The sequence below is a fragment of the Oncorhynchus nerka genome, linkage group LG18 (assembly GCF_034236695.1).
Source record: "Oncorhynchus nerka isolate Pitt River linkage group LG18, Oner_Uvic_2.0, whole genome shotgun sequence".
NCBI classification, from domain to species: domain Eukaryota; kingdom Metazoa; phylum Chordata; class Actinopteri; order Salmoniformes; family Salmonidae; genus Oncorhynchus; species Oncorhynchus nerka.
The window spans coordinates 19,522,763-19,540,139 of NC_088413.1; the positions used below are offsets into that span (position 1 = coordinate 19,522,763).

The following is a 17,377-nucleotide window of genomic DNA, read 5'->3' on the forward strand; positions in this document are numbered from 1 at the left end:
CATATATAGAAAGTGTTAATGCTATGTAGCCTATATAGAAAGTGTTCATACTATGTAGCCTATATAGAAAGTGTTTGTACTATGTAGCCTATGTAGAAAGTGTTAATACTATGTAGCCTATATAGAAAGTGTTCACACTATGTAGCCTATATAGAAAGTGTTAATACTATGTAGCCTATATAGAAAGTGTTAGTACTATGTAGCCTATATAGAAAGTGTTAGTACTATGTAGCCTATATAGAAAGTGTTAGTACTATGTAGCCTATATAGAAAGTGTTCATACTATGTAGCCTATATAGAAAGTGTTTGTACTATGTAGCCTATATAGAAAGTGTTAGTACTATGTAGCCTATATAGAAAGTGTTCATACTATGTAGCCTATATAGAAAGTGTTTGTACTATGTAGCCTATGTAGAAAGTGTTAATACTATGTAGCCTATATAGAAAGTGTTCATACTATGTAGCCTATATAGAAAGTGTTCATACTATGTAGCCTATATAGAAAGTGTTTGTACTATGTAGCCTATGTAGAAAGTGTTAATACTATGTAGCCTATATAGAAAGTGTTCATACTATGTAGCCTATATAGAAAGTGTTAATACTATGTAGCCTATATAGAAAGTGTTAGTACTATGTAGCCTATATAGAAAGTGTTAGTACTATGTAGCCTATATAGAAAGTGTTAGTACTATGTAGCCTATATAGAAAGTGTTAGTACTATGTAGCCTATGTAGAAAGTGTTAATGTGTGTTGGTAATAGCTTCTACACAGTGAGTGAGGGGAAGACCTTAGCTAGGACATCCATCTCCCTTTCACCCCCTCCCTGTCTCTCAACCCAACACTGTGACAGCTGACTACCCTGAAGAAGCCCCCCATAGCCCCACCTTTCTTCCTCCACATGCCCCTTCCTCCCAATGCCCCGCATCCCACCATCCCACCCCCAGACCAAGGAAGTGCATCAGGGCATTCCTCCCCTGGCTGGTGTGAGGCCCCCTCTTCCTCCATGCTCTGTCAGCCTGGCCCTGACTGATGCACTTGTACCTCTTACTCAGCTGTCTGGCTGGAAGACGATACTTCACTTTCACATGGTTAAGGTCCCCTAGCCCTCTGCTTGACCTGGAATCCCCTCAACATATCCACATTGGCTGCCCCTTTGTAGCCACCAGTCCAGCAGCTTTTTGTCACATGAGGACATAAAGTGATGTCTATGTGTCTGTGATTATAGAATGAGGATGCAGTAGAGGGTCTGGAATGGTCTGGGTAGGTTCCCTGTACTAAGCTTACACACGGGGTCAGCATTGGGTCTTTATTAGTTTCCATCGAGCTCTGTATCGTATGTATGGTTGTGTCAACAGAGCTACGTAAAACAGCTGGGGCTGAGAGTGTGAACAGGAGGGAGGGAGGAAGGGAGTGAATGAGTGCCAGTGAGAGAGGGACATTAACAAAGAGAGCGAGAGAGACCAAGCAAGGAAGCGGGACGAACAGCGAACCATGGTCACTTCATCATGAACTGCTTTGGTTGCGCGCGGATATTTCTCAACGGAAATGTTGCAGACGGAAATCTCTGTTCTCCAAACATGAACTAACGTTGTTAGTTCTCATTTTACCTCTTTTGTTCTAAATGTCCTCAGAGGCTGGACAATTCAACTACAACAAGACGAACATGTGTTCCCGAATAATCTAATTCTGTCTGAAGACTCTGAAGACTCAAGATTCTGAAGACTCAAGATTCTGAAGACTCAAGATTCTGAAGACAGCTATACGGATTACAATTACTTTGATCTGCCTGTAGTCATTATAGACCCGTGTTAACTGGACCTGTCCTGGATCGGCCTGTAGTCATTATAGACCCGTGTTAACTAGACCTGTCCTGGATCGGCCTGTAGTCATTATAGACCCGTGTTAACTGGACCTGTCCTGGATCGGCCTGTAGTCATTATAGACCCGTGTTAACTGGACCTGTCCTGGATCGGCCTGTAGTCATTATAGACCCGTGTTAACTGGACCTGTCCTGAATCGGCCTGTAGTCATTATAGACCCGTGTTAACTATACCTGTCCTGGATCGGCCTGTAGTCATTATAGACCCGTGTTAACTGGACCTGTCCTGGATCGGCCTGTAGTCATTATAGACCCGTGTTAACTGGACCTGTCCTGGATCGGCCTGTAGTCATTATAGACCCGTGTTAACTGGACCTGTCCTGGATCGGCCTGTAGTCATTATAGACCCGTGTTAACTGGACCTGTCCTGGATCGGCCTGTAGTCATTATAGACCCGTGTTAACTGGACCTGTCCTGGATCGGCCTGTAGTCATTATAGACCCGTGTTAACTGGACCTGTCCTGGATCGGCCTGTAGTCATTATAGACCCGTGTTAACTGGACCTGTCCTGGATCAGCCTGTAGTCATTATAGACCCGTGTTAACTGGACCTGTCCTGGATCGGCCTGTAGTCATTATAGACCCGTGTTAACTGGACCTGTCCTGGATCGGCCTGTAGTCATTATAGACCCGTGTTAAATGGACCTGTCCTGGATCGGCCTGTAGTCATTATAGACCCGTGTTAAATGGACCTGTCCTGGATCGGCCTGTAGTCATTATAGACCCGTGTTAACTGGACCTGTCCTGGATCGGCCTGTAGTCATTATAGACCCGTGTTAACTGGACCTGTCCTGGATCGGCCTGTAGTCATTATAGACCCGTGTTAACTGGACCTGTCCTGGATCGGCCTGTAGTCATTATAGACCCGTGTTAACTCGACCTGTCCTGGATCGGCCTGTAGTCATTATAGACCCGTGTTAACTGGACCTGTCCTGGATCGGCCTGTAGTCATTATAGACCCGTGTTAACTAGACCTGTCCTGGATCGGCCTGTAACTGTCATTATAGACCCGTGTTAACTGGACCTGTCCTGGATCGGCCTGTAGTCATTATAGACCCGTGTTAACTGGACCTGTCCTGGATCGGCCTGTAGTCATTATAGACCCGTGTTAACTGGACCTGTCCTGGATCGGCCTGTAGTCATTATAGACCCGTGTTAACTGGACCTGTCCTGGATCGGCCTGTAGTCATTATAGACCCGTGTTAACTGGACCTGTCCTGGATCGGCCTGTAGTCATTATAGACCCGTGTTAACTGGACCTGTCCTGGATCGGCCTGTAGTCATTATAGACCCGTGTTAACTGGACCTGTCCTGGATCGGCCTGTAGTCATTATAGACCCGTGTTAACTGGACCTGTCCTGGATCGGCCTGTAGTCATTATAGACCCGTGTTAACTGGACCTGTCCTGGATCGGCCTGTAGTCATTATAGACCCGTGTTAACTGGACCTGTCCTGGATCGGCCTGTAGTCATTATAGACCCGTGTTAACTGGACCTGTCCTGGATCGGCCTGTAGTCATTATAGACCCGTGTTAACTGGACCTGTCCTGGATCGGCCTGTAGTCATTATAGACCCGTGTTAACTGGACCTGTCCTGGATCGGCCTGTAGTCATTATAGACCCGTGTTAAATGGACCTGTCCTGGATCGGCCTGTAGTCATTATAGACCCGTGTTAAATGGACCTGTCCTGGATCGGCCTGTAGTCATTATAGACCCGTGTTAACTGGACCTGTCCTGGATCGGCCTGTAGTCATTATAGACCCGTGTTAACTGGACCTGTCCTGGATCGGCCTGTAGTCATTATAGACCCGTGTTAACTGGACCTGTCCTGGATCGTGTAGTCATTATAGACCCGTGTTAACTGGACCTGTCCTGGATCGGCCTGTAGTCATTATAGACCCGTGTTAACTGGACCTGTCCTGGATCGGCCTGTAGTCATTATAGACCCGTGTTAACTGGACCTGTCCTGGATCGGCCTGTAGTCATTATAGACCCGTGTTAACTGGACCTGTCCTGGATCGGCCTGTAGTCATTATAGACCCGTGTTAACTGGACCTGTCCTGGATCGGCCTGTAGTCATTATAGACCCGTGTTAACTGGACCTGTCCTGGATCGGCCTGTAGTCATTATAGACCCGTGTTAACTGGACCTGTCCTGGATCGGCCTGTAGTCATTATAGACCCGTGTTAACTGGACCTGTCCTGGATCGGCCTGTAGTCATTATAGACCCGTGTTAACTGGACCTGTCCTGGATCGGCCTGTAGTCATTATAGACCCGTGTTAACTGGACCTGTCCTGGATCGGCCTGTAGTCATTATAGACCCGTGTTAACTGGACCTGTCCTGGATCGGCCTGTAGTCATTATAGACCCGTGTTAACTGGACCTGTCCTGGATCGGCCTGTAGTCATTATAGACCCGTGTTAACTGGACCTGTCCTGGATCGGCCTGTAGTCATTATAGACCCGTGTTAACTGGACCTGTCCTGGATCGGCCTGTAGTCATTATAGACCCGTGTTAACTGGACCTGTCCTGGATCGGCCTGTAGTCATTATAGACCCGTGTTAACTGGACCTGTCCTGGATCGGCCTGTAGTCATTATAGACCCGTGTTAACTGAACCTGTCCTGGATCGGCCTGTAGTCATTATAGACCTGTGTTACCTGGACCTGTCCTGGATCGGCCTGTAGTCATTATAGACCTGTGTTAACTGGACCTGTCCTGGATCGGCCTGTAGTCATTATAGACCTGTGTTAACTGGACCTGTCCTGGATCGGCCTGTAGTCATTATAGACCCGTGTTAACTGGACCTGTCCTGGATCGGCCTGTAGTCATTATAGACAATTATTAACTGCAGCTTTTCACTGGGATCTGGACCCATTGGTCTGTGAGTCCCAGCCAGTCCGGCCAGGAGATGCAGAAGAACAATAAGAAGAACCTGGTCCAGAACATGGGCCAGCAGCAGAGAGCTCTAGCTTGCACAGCCTTGACAAAACCAGGCAACAAGTGAGTCAGGTCAGGGTTCAGGGGTCCGAGGATATAGTACAGGGGGTGAAGGGTAAGGGGACTCAGGGTCAAATGGGTGAAGTGCATTGTAAAGGGGGGGATGCTGTTTTGGTGCGCTCTGTAAATAATGCAGGCATCCGTTTGCTTTAGGCGTGTGTACACGTGTTTGTTGTGGGATGGCATTTGTGCTGAATACCAGCACAGCTTTTTAGAATGGTCTTCTATCGTGTTTGTTTGTGGTCTAGAATGAAACACTACCAGTACTACTCTACCTTTATTGCTACCTTTACTACCAATCACAACTGGTACTTGATTCATTTCTGATCCTTGAAAGAATGAAGTTTGCACAGAGTGTTTAATACAGTGACTTGGCTGACAGCGCGGGGTCGGCGTACTGTGACTCAGCTAGTAATTCTATACTCAATGACTGTGGTAGTGCAACGCTTTAACTCAACTACTAGAGTAATACTTTGTGGAATTCCTGCTGAATCTTCTATCAAAGTGATCAGGTCAAATTTAGCCCAAACCTTTTGCCATAACGTGGTGTAAAGTGTTGACGGGGTGGTTTATTACCAACTTTTTAATGTACTGCTTTTCTTTTATTTAAGTATTTTCTTGTTTCTGTTTAGAAATGACAAATACTGTATGTATATATTTATATAATAATAACATTTAGCATGGCCATGGCTGTCGTAATTGTAACACAAACATTGGGCTGTTTTGAACAGTTGTAGGGTGGTATGTCGTGAACTAGATGTTTTTATTTACTGCAGACAGCTGCGAGCCGAGGAGCCGTCCCCATAGGCTCCAACTTGTCATCACCCTTTTATTGTCAGTCCGACAGACAGTAAGTTCCTAATGTTGCCCCATCCAACGGCTTAAGTCAGTACATGCTTAGTGCGCATAACAGTAAATGCTTAGTGCGCAGTCAGAGGCGCATCACATAACAGTAAATGCTTAGTGCACAGTCAGAGGCGCATCACATAACAGTAAATGCTTAGTGCGCAGTCAGAGGCGCATCACATAACAGTAAATGCTTAGTGCGCAGTCAGAGGCGCATCACATAACAGTAAATGCTTAGTGCGCAGTCAGAGGCGCATCACATAACAGTAAATGCTTAGTGCGCAGTCAGAGGCGCATCACATAACAGTAAATGCTTAGTGCGCAGTCAGAGGCGCATCACATAACAGTAAATGCTTAGTGCGCAGTCAGAGGCGCATCACATAACAGTAAATGCTTAGTGCGCAGTCAGAGGTGCATCACATAACAGTAAATGCTTAGTGCGCAGTCAGAGGCGCATCACATAACAGTAAATGCTTAGTTCACAGTCAGAGGCGCATCACATAACAGTAAATGCTTAGTACGCAGTCAGAGGCGCATCACATAACAGTAAATGCTTAGTGCGCAGTCAGAGGCGCATCACATAACAGTAAATGCTTAGTGCGCAGTCAGAGGCGCATCACATAACAGTAAATGAGACCACTGACAGCCAACCCAGTCAGTCGGTGATGAAGGACCAGGGGGGGTAAATAAATAAACAGACTGGCAGAAAAACAGTTTTAGTACCGTGACCACATTCAATCAAATATCCAGATGTGGGACAACAGGAGGATTTTGCAGGACATTCACAGTTTTGGCCGCGTATGATATTTTATTTTTTTGGCTATTCAGCTAACCATCCTAAAGTCTGATAAGACATATGGTGGTGTGTTTGGTGTGACAGTAACGTTGTACTATGGTTGTGTTATGTAGAATACTAACTGATCATTATGTGATCTTCCAAGACATTGATTCAGCTTTGATCTAACTTGACTAAATGAGCACCATTGTGAGAAGTGGCTGAGCGACACTCTGGTGTACTCAGGCAGCACTACAGCCCTGGTGTACTCAGGCAGCACTACAGCCCTGGTGTACTCAGGCAGCACTACAGCCCTGGTGTACTCAGGCAGCACTACAGCCCTGCACCTAATGAGCTAATTGAAGCGAAGCTACTCTTTTGCCTCGTGCAAAATGTAGTGATGCAGAAACAAGAAACCACATGTGTTTTATGAAAATCTTGCAATATGCGGCCAAGGAAATTCTGGTTGGTCTCAGGGAATGTAAAACGGGATTGAGTGAAGTAGCAGTAAATATGAAAGCAACACAAATGTGAAATGACCGTATATCCTTGCAGTCTGATACAGCTATTTGCTTACTTTTGTAGCTCTTCATCGGTAGCACACTTTTTGTAAGTAGCATAACTGTCCTCTCCAAGTTTAGCTGGAATTTAGCCCCAAATCGTTTGAGAATTGGTTGATGTTAGGTCTATGACATTGGCTCAACGTCTGGTCTTGCACAGAATATCAGATCCCAACAATGCCTGGAGAAGTGTTTGACGTCAGCAGTACCACATCCAGATCATATACAGTGCATTCGGAAAGTATTCAGACCCCTTGAATTTTCTATATTTTATTATGTTACTATGTTATTCTAAAATGGATTAAATTGCTCCCCATTCAACCTGACAGAGCTTGAGAGGGTCTGCCGAGAAGAATCGGAGAAACTCCTGAAATATAGGTGTGGCAAGCTTTTAGAGTCATACCCATGGATGGGGAGTGTCGCTGCACAGCTATTTTCAAGTCTCTCCAGAGCAGTTTGATTGGGTTCATGTCTGGGCTGGGCCACTCAAGGACATTCAGAGACTTCTCTCAAAGCCACTCCTGCGTTGTCTTGGCTGTGTGCTTAGGGCCGTTGTCCTGTTGGAAGGTGAACCTTTGCCCCAGTCATGACAAAGTACAGATCTCTCTGTACTTTGCTCCGTTCATCTTTCCCTTGATCCGGAGTAGTGTCCAATTTCCTGCCGTTCTAAAAACATCCCCACAGCATGATGCTGCCCACACTACGCTTCACCATAAGAAGGGTGCCAGGTTTCCTCCAGATGTGACGCTTGGCATTCAGGCCAAATAGTTACATCTTGGTTTCATCAGACCAGATAATCTTGTTTGTCATGGTCTGAGAGTCCTTTACCTGTCTTTTGGCAAACTCCAAGCGGGCTGTCATGTGCCTTTTACTGAGGAGTGGCTTCCATCTGGCCACTCTGTCATAAACACCTGATTGGTGGAGTGCTGCAGAGATGGTTGTCCTTCTGGAAGGTTTTCCCATCTCCACAGAGGAACTCTGGAGCTCTGTCAGAGTGACCATCGGGTTCTTGGTCACTTCCCTGACCAAGGCCTTTATCCCCCTATTGCTCAGTTTGGAAGGGTGGCCAGCTCTAGGAAGTCTTAGTGATTCCAAACGTCTTCCATTTAAGAATACTGGAGGCCACTGTGTTCTTGGGGACATTCAATGCTGCAGAAATGTTTTGGTACCCTTCCCCAGATCGGTGCTTCGACACAATCCTGTCTCGGATGTCTACGGACAATTCTTTTGACCTCATGGCTTAGTTTCTGCACTTACATGGAACATTATAGAGACAGGTGTGAGCCTTTCCAAATCATGTCCAATCAAATGCATTTACCACAGATGGATTCCAATCAAGTTGTAGAAACATCTCAAGTATGATCAATGGATTCAGGATGCACTTGAGCTAATTTTGAGTCTAATAGCAAAGGGTCTGAATACTTATGTAAATAATGTTTTTCAGTTTTATGTATATATATATATATATATATATATATAATGTCTAAAACCTGTTTTCGCTCTTTCATTATGGGGTATTGTGTGTAGATTGATGAGGAAAGAGAATAATTTAATGCATTTCGGGCTGTAATGTAACAAAATGTGCAAAAGGGGAAGGGGTCTTAATATTTTCCGAATCTTTACATAAGCACAAAGTGACTGCAAGTGACTGACTGAAATTCTTAAGGAAATCTATAAAAAAAAATCTAAATGAGTGACGTTTGAATTTGTTGATCAAATGCTGGACATGATTGCTTGGTTGCGGGACGTGGGACAAAATATGGGACTGTCCCACACAACTAGGACAACATGTGGTCACTCTATAGTGTTAAGTCTAATTGAGGACGGATCATTTACTATTGTGTTCAAGTCAAAAGTGTTTTGCTTTATTTGTACTATTTTCTACATTGTAGAATAATAATGAAGACATCAAAACTATGAAATAACACATATGTATAGTAGTCACTAAATACCATGTAAACATTAGCAGCATTAGCGAGGTATTAGGGATTGATTCTGGTATAATAGTCTCTAAGGACCGCGAGCACAATACTGTAACTCAATAAGACAAAGACTCATGACATCCAATGTATCATCCTATCATCATAGGGTTGAACACTAACGAAGGTTTAAGCTTAAGTAAATCAGCTGTTTAATGTTCTTGGTCCTGTGGGAGGTGGGAGTTGAGTATGCTAAGTTGGAAACGTATGATGCTTCGTCTTGTTCTGGTAGACTCTCTGAGGGGGATATGGGGGGGTAAAGGTTTTACGACTGGCAGCCGCGAGTTTTGTGATTGGCAGCCGCGTTAGCTGCCTGAGTCACTCACAGACACTCGTCAGAGAGCAGTCTCACCTGTCGCATTCCTTTTTTTAAAACCCCTGTCTGGTCTTATTGCTTTGGCATTGGATTTGTTTGCTACATAAGTGCAATAGCATATTCAAGTTTGTAGAGGCCTGTAAGAACAAAGTAGATTTGATAGGGTTTGTCCATGGCTGTGATAGTGACTGTTCTGGCTTGACACGGCTTGGCACTTGACATGTGTTTGCTCTTGACACAACTTGGTGCATGACACAAGTTGGAGCTTGCTGAGCGCTATAATCCACTGTTTTCCATGCTAACTCCCCCTGGGATTCCACTGTTTTCCCTGCCAACACCCCCTGGGATACCACTGTTTTCCCTGCCAACACCCCCTGGGATACCACTGTTTTCCCTGCCAACACCCCCTGGGATACCACTGTTTTCCCTGCCAACACCCCCTGTGTTTCCACTGTTTTCCATGCTAACACCCCCTGGGATACCACTGTTTTCCCTGCCAACACCCCCTGTGTTTCCACTGTTTTACATGCTAACACCCCCTGGGTTTCCACTGTTTTCCCTGCCAACACCCCCTGGGATACCACTGTTTTCCCTGCCAACACCCCCTGTGTTTCCACTGTTTTACATGCTAACACCCCTGTGTTTCCAATGTTTTCCCTGCTAACACCCCTTGGGTTTCCAATGTTTTCCCTGCTAACACCCCCTGGGTTTCCACTGTTTTCCCTAATTACACTGTCTCACTTCCCTACTCTCTGTGGGTGACCCTTTAACCTTCACATTAACCTAGTTCTAGGGCTGTTTCCCTCCTCTCTGTGTGTGACCCTTTAATTCTCTCATTAACCTAGTTCTAGATCTGTTTCCCTCCTCTCTGTGTGTGACCCTTTAACCCTCACATTAACCTAGTTCTAGGGCTGTTTCCCTCCTCTCTGTGTGTGACCCTTTAACCCTCACATTAACCTAGTTCTAGGGCTGTTTCCCTCCTCTCTGTGTGTGACCCTTTAATTCTCTCATTAACCTAGTTCTAGGACTTGTAAGAGTCTTTAAAACCTGCTTGATTAGAGGTTCAAACAGGGTCTTAAATAAGACAAATGATCAGATCATGACCTGTGGGTGTGATCTTCTCCTAATTTGGCCAATTGTCTATTTCACCGCAGTCAGAATGATCTCTCAGAAAGATTGTGAAAACACCACAGTAAGTACGTGCATAACCTATACCTCATCAAACTGTGTGGCATTCCACTGACACATCGTGCCACGGGTTGCCGAGGATCTAAAATAACGCAAGAGAAAACAATAAAATACATTTATACACATGCAATGTGACAGTCACAGGTGGCCACTGTGGGTCATGGGGGCCATATAAATGTACTTTAACTGTCCACAGAGCTAGAACCCGGCCTGCAGCTTTTCACAATGTTGGGCTTGTGAACTAAAGGTGTAAATCAAAGTGTTTATAACAGTGGCAACACTGTCTTTCAGGCACGTTGTTTGACTGCTTTGTGAGTCAGGGAATCAATAAATGCCCCACAAACACTCGTGCCCCACAAAACATCACAAGGCATTGCCCTTGTTAAAAGGTCAAGACTGGTGACTTTTATGCCAGGACAAAGTCACCAGATTAAGAGTGAAATATCCAGATAAACCTTAATTATGGGTGGCCACAGCTGGAATTGAATCCACGACCCATGGCGTTGCAAGTGCCATGCTCTACCGACTGAGCCATAACACCAAACATCTCTTCACTGTTATTACACGTGTGCTGTTGTGCTGCATCCATTGCCTTTGTGCGTAGTTTTACCTAACTGAGACTATTTCAGCCTTCAGTCACTTGAGGAGATTCATATCACACCTCACGATTACTGATCTCATCTGTTGGAAGCAGTTTGAAGGGTCAGTTTATGTCAAGGGGGATCTGAGTGGGGCACTCTAAGTCTGAGTAAGGGTTCTGGGGTCTGCCAAGTAACAGAGGCCGAGAGGACGTCCCTCCTCCCCTATTCCTCTCATTATTCACACAGCAAGACACACTGGACCCATGCTCTGTAGGACAGGGATGGGCAATTTCAGTCCTCGCGGGACGGAGTGGTGTTGCACTTTTTCCCCATCCCTAGCAAACACAGCTGATTAAACAAATTGCATTCTAAACTGAAGATCATGATTAGTTGATTATTGAAGTCAGGTGTGTTAGCTGGGGCTGGGGCAAAAGTGTGACACCAATCAGGCCCCTGAAGACTGGAGTTGGCCATCCCTGCTCTAGGACATCGCTTTGAATGTGTCACGCTCAGAGGAAACACAAATATCTGTGTGACTGAAATTAGATGTAACTGAATCTGAATACATCATAAGATGCTTGTCAATGAAACACAGTCTGCATGGCCTTTACGATGCCTACATGCGATGGGACGGTGTAACTAAATCACATTGTAGATACAGCAGAGAATAAAGTGTCAAAACATGTGATGGTCTATAACAGTGGTTCTTGACTCTGGTCCTCGAATACCCTCAACAGTAGATATGTTTCTTGTTGTCCTGGACAAGCACACCTGATTCAACTTGTCAACTAATCATCAGGCCCTCAAGGAGTTGAATCAGGTATGTTTGTCCGCAGCGACAACAAAAATGGGTGCTGTCGGGGTTACACAAGGACCGGAGTTGGGAACCACTGGTCTATAATGTTGTCCCTTAGTAACGGCTTGGCCTATTTTGAGGTGCTTATGAAACACAAGTTACCTATATCCCATTGCCTGTAGGAACATAAAGTCATGCAAATGGGCATTATCAGGTTCCTCTGGGTTGATTTTTATTTGGTGGTGCGCCCCTCTGCACAGAAATGTCACGCCGTGTACCTGCCTAGCACAAATTAGCGATGTGCTAGATGGACAGGATGGCCACAGTTCACTACCAATGCTCTAGTAGATTGGTTAAAGGGGGAAGGCGATATCATAAATCATTGTATTTATCACTTGGAACTGGCCGCTGCCCAACAGGCACTACGTAACCTAGTTATTAGCATCGCATATCATCCATTTATAAAGCTTTAGCTCATGCACTTTTAGCTTAAGGGACACATTGTTTGGGCGTAACAGTAGGTAGGTTCTGACTGTAGCAGTCTCAGCAGTGACCTCCTTCACCCTTGGGAGCGAGAGGAGTCTTAGTCTGCATCCCGAATAGCACCCTATTCCTTAAATAGTGTACTACTTTTGTCCAGAACCCTGTGGTCATCCCTGTGGGCCCTGGTCAAAAGTAATGCACTGTGTGCAAAAGGCTGACATTTGCGACGTTGCCTTAGAGTGATCGCCACTAGCCTATGTCCACCACTCTTGGGTCTAAAAATAGGAGGAGTCCTAAAAAAGATTTATGTCCTAAGCACTCGTGATGGACACTTGAGAGAGATGGTGTCAGAGAGAGAGGGAGAGTGTGAGCTAAATGAACTGCTAGTGAGCGAGAGAGGGAGAGAGGAGAGAGAAAATATGGTTTAGTTGGTGGTTTGTTTTTTCGGTCTCCTCCTTACTACTGGAATTCTGCAGCCAAATTCATTACTTAAACCCCATGATCCATTTTAATTGCTACAGTGAGACATTATCTCATTGAATCTCCATTCTGCATTTCTATTGCCCAGTGATTTGCATGGAGCTGTTGATGGCTCAGCCACTCTGGGATGTTTGAGGGCGTGGAACGGAACGGCTGGCGACGCTGTTAATTTACACCCCCGACTACTGCGTTCCGCTCAAAGTCATGAAGACTACACCTGTCATGCATTACTGCCACACTGCAGAGAGGGGTCGGGGTGGGAGACCAACAGGGCAGTTCAGGGGTGTTTCATCCTAACAGTTCAGGGGTGTTACATTCATCCAGTCCAATCCCCTTGAGTGTAATAGATATGTTAGCGGTCCTCTAGGCAACAGTGTGGGCAGATTCAGTTAATCTACTGAGGAATATTCATGATGTGCAAACAAAGCTAAATTTCCCTATTGATTGTGTTGTTCCTTTGTTTAACTACAGTATGTTCTGTTGTAGGAGTTGATAGGAGTTGACCTTAACCGCTGGTTCCAGGGTCAGATATGTTCTATCCTAATGAGGATTTAGGCTGAGGACATCCGATCCTAGGTCTGTGTTTAGGGGCCAGTTCAACCTCAAGGTTAGGGGCCAGTTCAACCTCAAGGTTAGGGGCCAGTTCAACCTCAAGGTTAGGGGCCAGTTCAAACTCAAGGGTAGGGTCCAGTTCAACCTCAAGGTGGATTGCTGAGATAACCTCTGTGCTAGAGAGGTTTCAAACCTCTCCTCTGGGACCCCAGTAGTTTCACAATTTAGTTGTACCCCTGAACTCGTTCACCTGACTCACCTATCATAGGGCTTGATAATTACATAGTTGACAAGTTGAATCATGTGTGTTAGCTTTGGAATACATCAAATACATGGAGCGGCTGGGGGTCCGGAGGAGAGATTTTCTCTAGCATGGAAGTCTGACTTCTGAATTCAGTCAGCCTAAATCCTCTCCAGTCCACCACCTGCTCTTAATTAGTCCCACACTGTAGTACTGTATTACACATTAATGATATCACAAGCCAGACTGAAAGCCAATCTATTATGCAGCACTGTTAACACCCAGGCTGTCTTCCGCTGGCTTTGACTGATGATGATACAAACCCCATGATGGGAACTAATGTTAAGGTGATGGGTTCCCCTACAGGAACTCCACCCCCCCCGTTCAGCTGAAAAGGTGGCGCAGGGAATGCAAAAATATTCTTTAGAAATATTTAACCTCCACACATTAACAAGTCCAATACCTCAAATGAAAGATAAACACCTTGTTCATCTACCCAGCGTGTCAGATTTTTAAAATGTTTTACGGCGAAAACACAACATATATTTATGTTAGACCACCACCAAACCAAAGAAAAAACGTAGCCATTTTTTTCCAGCAAAAGATAAAAATCACAAAAGCAGGATTAAAAAAAAAATCGCTAACCTTTTGAAAATCTTCATCAGATGACAGTTATATGACATGTTACACAGTACATTTATAATTTGTTCGATAATATGCATTTTATATCCATAAATCTCGGTTTACATTGACGCCATGTTCAGAAAATCCTCCAAAATATCCGGAGGAATTATAGAACGCTACGCCAGATAACAGAAATACTCATAATAAACTTTGACTAAAGATACATGTTCTACATATAATTAAAGATACACTGGTCCTTAATGCAACCGCTCTGTCACTTTTTTTTTTACGTTACGGAAAAAGCCTAACATTGAGACGGCGCTCAGAAGTAACAATATTTCTCCGCCATGTTGGAGTCAACAGAAATACAAAATTACAACATAAATATTCCCTTACCTTTGATGATCTTTCATCAGAATGTAGTGCAAGGAGTCCTAGTTCAACAATAAATCGTTTTGTTTCATAATGTTCAATTCTAGTGTCCAAGTAGCAGCATTTGCTACCACTTTCAGCTCAAATGCCCAAAAAATGACTTCTGGTCCAGGATAACTTTGCATCAAAACTTCCAAATGACATACTACAGGTTGAAGAAACTGGTCAAACTAAGTGCAGAATCAATCTTCAGGATGTTATAATCATATATATCCAATAGCATTCCAACCGGATCATTCGTTTTCATCTGGGGCTGATTGGAACAGCCGAAGCACTCAAAGGCAAACGCACCACAACAAAATGGCATCCTTTTGCGACACCAACTACTTTCCTTCCCATTAGGTCAAAGTTCACAGCAAATGCTCCATTACACTTTCTACTGAATGAGGATATCTAGTGGAAGACGTAGGAAGTGTTTCCCGATCCATAACTTGTTGGGAAGGGAGGGTGCGATGACTTCAAAGTTGCCCCAACTTTCAGGATTTCAAAACTTGTTTGGAAGATTGCCTGCCCTGTGAGTTCTGTTATACTCACAGACATAATTCAAACGGTTTTAGAAACTTCAGAGTGTTTTCTATCCAATATTAATAATAATATGCATATATTAGCAATTTAGGACAGATTTTGATGCAGTTCACTATGGGCACGCAATTCATCCAAATTGGAAATACTGCCCCCTATCTCTAACTGGTTGAATCACCCCATACCACTCTGTTTGTCCCACCTGGGGCATCTGTATCATTTTCCTCCTTTCTGCACCAAATCACTTCAGTGTCTCCTCTCATCGTTCCGAGGTTGATTTTAAACACCACGCACGTGCCTTCACAACCCAACTCCCCCCACAACCCGCCACCTTTGTCCCAGCACCTAGGGTAGGCTTACGACAACAACGACAACCACACACCATGCATCAGCAGTAGTAGTTGGGGCTCTGTAATCTGAGGACGCGTGCGGCTGATATAAGAGAGTGTTGGGTCTACGGAACAAGATGGGCAGTGAGAGTATACTTATATTCTGGTAGCAAGAGCACATGATCATCTTATTAAGTTGAGACTGGCGAAATAGAGATATGTTATCTTCTCAGTGTGGTCAGTCATGAGGTTTGATTAACAATTTGATATGATTATTATATAAATGCACTACGCCACAGAAATAGCCTGGAAATAAAAAATGGTAGGTCCCTATTTGATTTGAAATCGTAATCACATGGTTTATGGAATGCCTGGAGGATTTACAGACATGTTCTGTCCCCCCCCAACAATAACCATATTATTACCTGTGACAGTAACATGTCACATGCATCACCATCATCATCTTCTTCTTTTCCCTTAGAATGGGAAAGTAACTGAACACACCATCCACTGTCATGGACAGACAGTAGTCACTGGCTTGTCTTCACATGCTCATGCAGCACGCCTAGCAACAGCATACATCTTGTCATCTGTGATATGGTTGGTATTTGTTTTGTACACATACAAGATGGCATACGTACATCTCCATGAGCTAATGCTGCCTGCCCATGATCCGCGTATCTCCCTGCCTACGTTTGCTAGCCGTCCCGTCCATTCCTTACCCTATCCTGTCAACATTGTAAGCACTTGTTTATCCATTCAGACAGGTGTTTGAATAATGTGCATCTCTGTCCAATAAAAAATGATTGTCATGAGGTTGAGGGGTGAGGCGCGGGGCTAAGGGGTAAATTTACGACAGCCAAATGTATCTTCACCTCATTGATCATGAAACATGAGTGAACTCTGCGAACAGGTGTGGTGGGGAGGGGTAGGGGCCCTGGGGCGGTGGCGAGGGGTAGGGGCCCTGGGGCGGTGGCGAGGGATAGGGGGGAGACGAGAGAGAAAGAAAGGGGGGAGTGGAGTAAGAGAGAGAGAGAGAGAGAGATGGGACACAGCAAGGGAGTCAGGCAGGTTGGGTGATGGGAATTTGCATGATGAATAAATAAAATCTATAATCTGACTCAGAGTTCAGAGGTGAGGTGGATTCCAATGGCAGGGGTTGTGTGTTTTTCATCCCCACGACATGTCTCCAAATCTAGCATCGGCCTCCGTGGGGTACGGGGGACATTGCCCACAGGTGCACTTTGGTGACGCAAACAGCAACCAGTTATGTCAGGAAATATGATTGAGAGGCAAGTCATTCGGACCCCCACCACCACCAAACCCACTGAGAGAGATAGCGCATACAGTACATAATGTTGTCAGATAGTTCATCCCCATATCGATTACCAGGCCGGCCTGGATGGATCATGTGTTACTGTGTCTGTTTTTAAATGTTTCTGGTATCGAATACATCGCTTGGATCAGATGTCTGTGGCATGTTTAAATACACCGGCACGCTGTCTCTCATTCCTTCTCTCTCTCGTCCCCCCTTCTCTCCATCATTCCCTCTGTCTCTCAAACGTACAGCTTCTGTATCTCATAAACACATGCACACACACACACAAAACGCCCATTCTGTCGGACCTAGGCCTATATCTCACAAACACACTATTTCTCTTTCTCACACGTACACAGCCTCTGTCTATCAGTGTGTGGATGACAGCAGTTTAATATGACCCAGGAGGAATGAAGACAGCTGCCGTTACAAGCCTGATAATTTGTCAAGTGATGAGCTAATGAGAGGGTCATGGGA

The 17,377-nt window shown here is 44.9% G+C and overlaps 1 protein-coding gene across 1 annotated transcript in view; it reads left to right on the forward strand.

Moving 5' to 3' along the window:
* The first annotated feature begins 914 nt into the window (after window positions 1–914).
* The window catches only part of LOC115116038 (zinc finger protein 638-like), a 40,782-nt gene continuing 24,319 nt past the window's right edge, over window positions 915–17,377 (forward strand). The window contains exons 1-3 of the mRNA XM_065003310.1: window positions 915–1,037; window positions 1,226–1,260; window positions 4,774–4,881. Coding sequence (XP_064859382.1) covers window positions 915–1,037; window positions 1,226–1,260; window positions 4,774–4,881 — 266 coding nt within the window. The remainder of the gene's footprint in view (window positions 1,038–1,225; window positions 1,261–4,773; window positions 4,882–17,377) is intronic.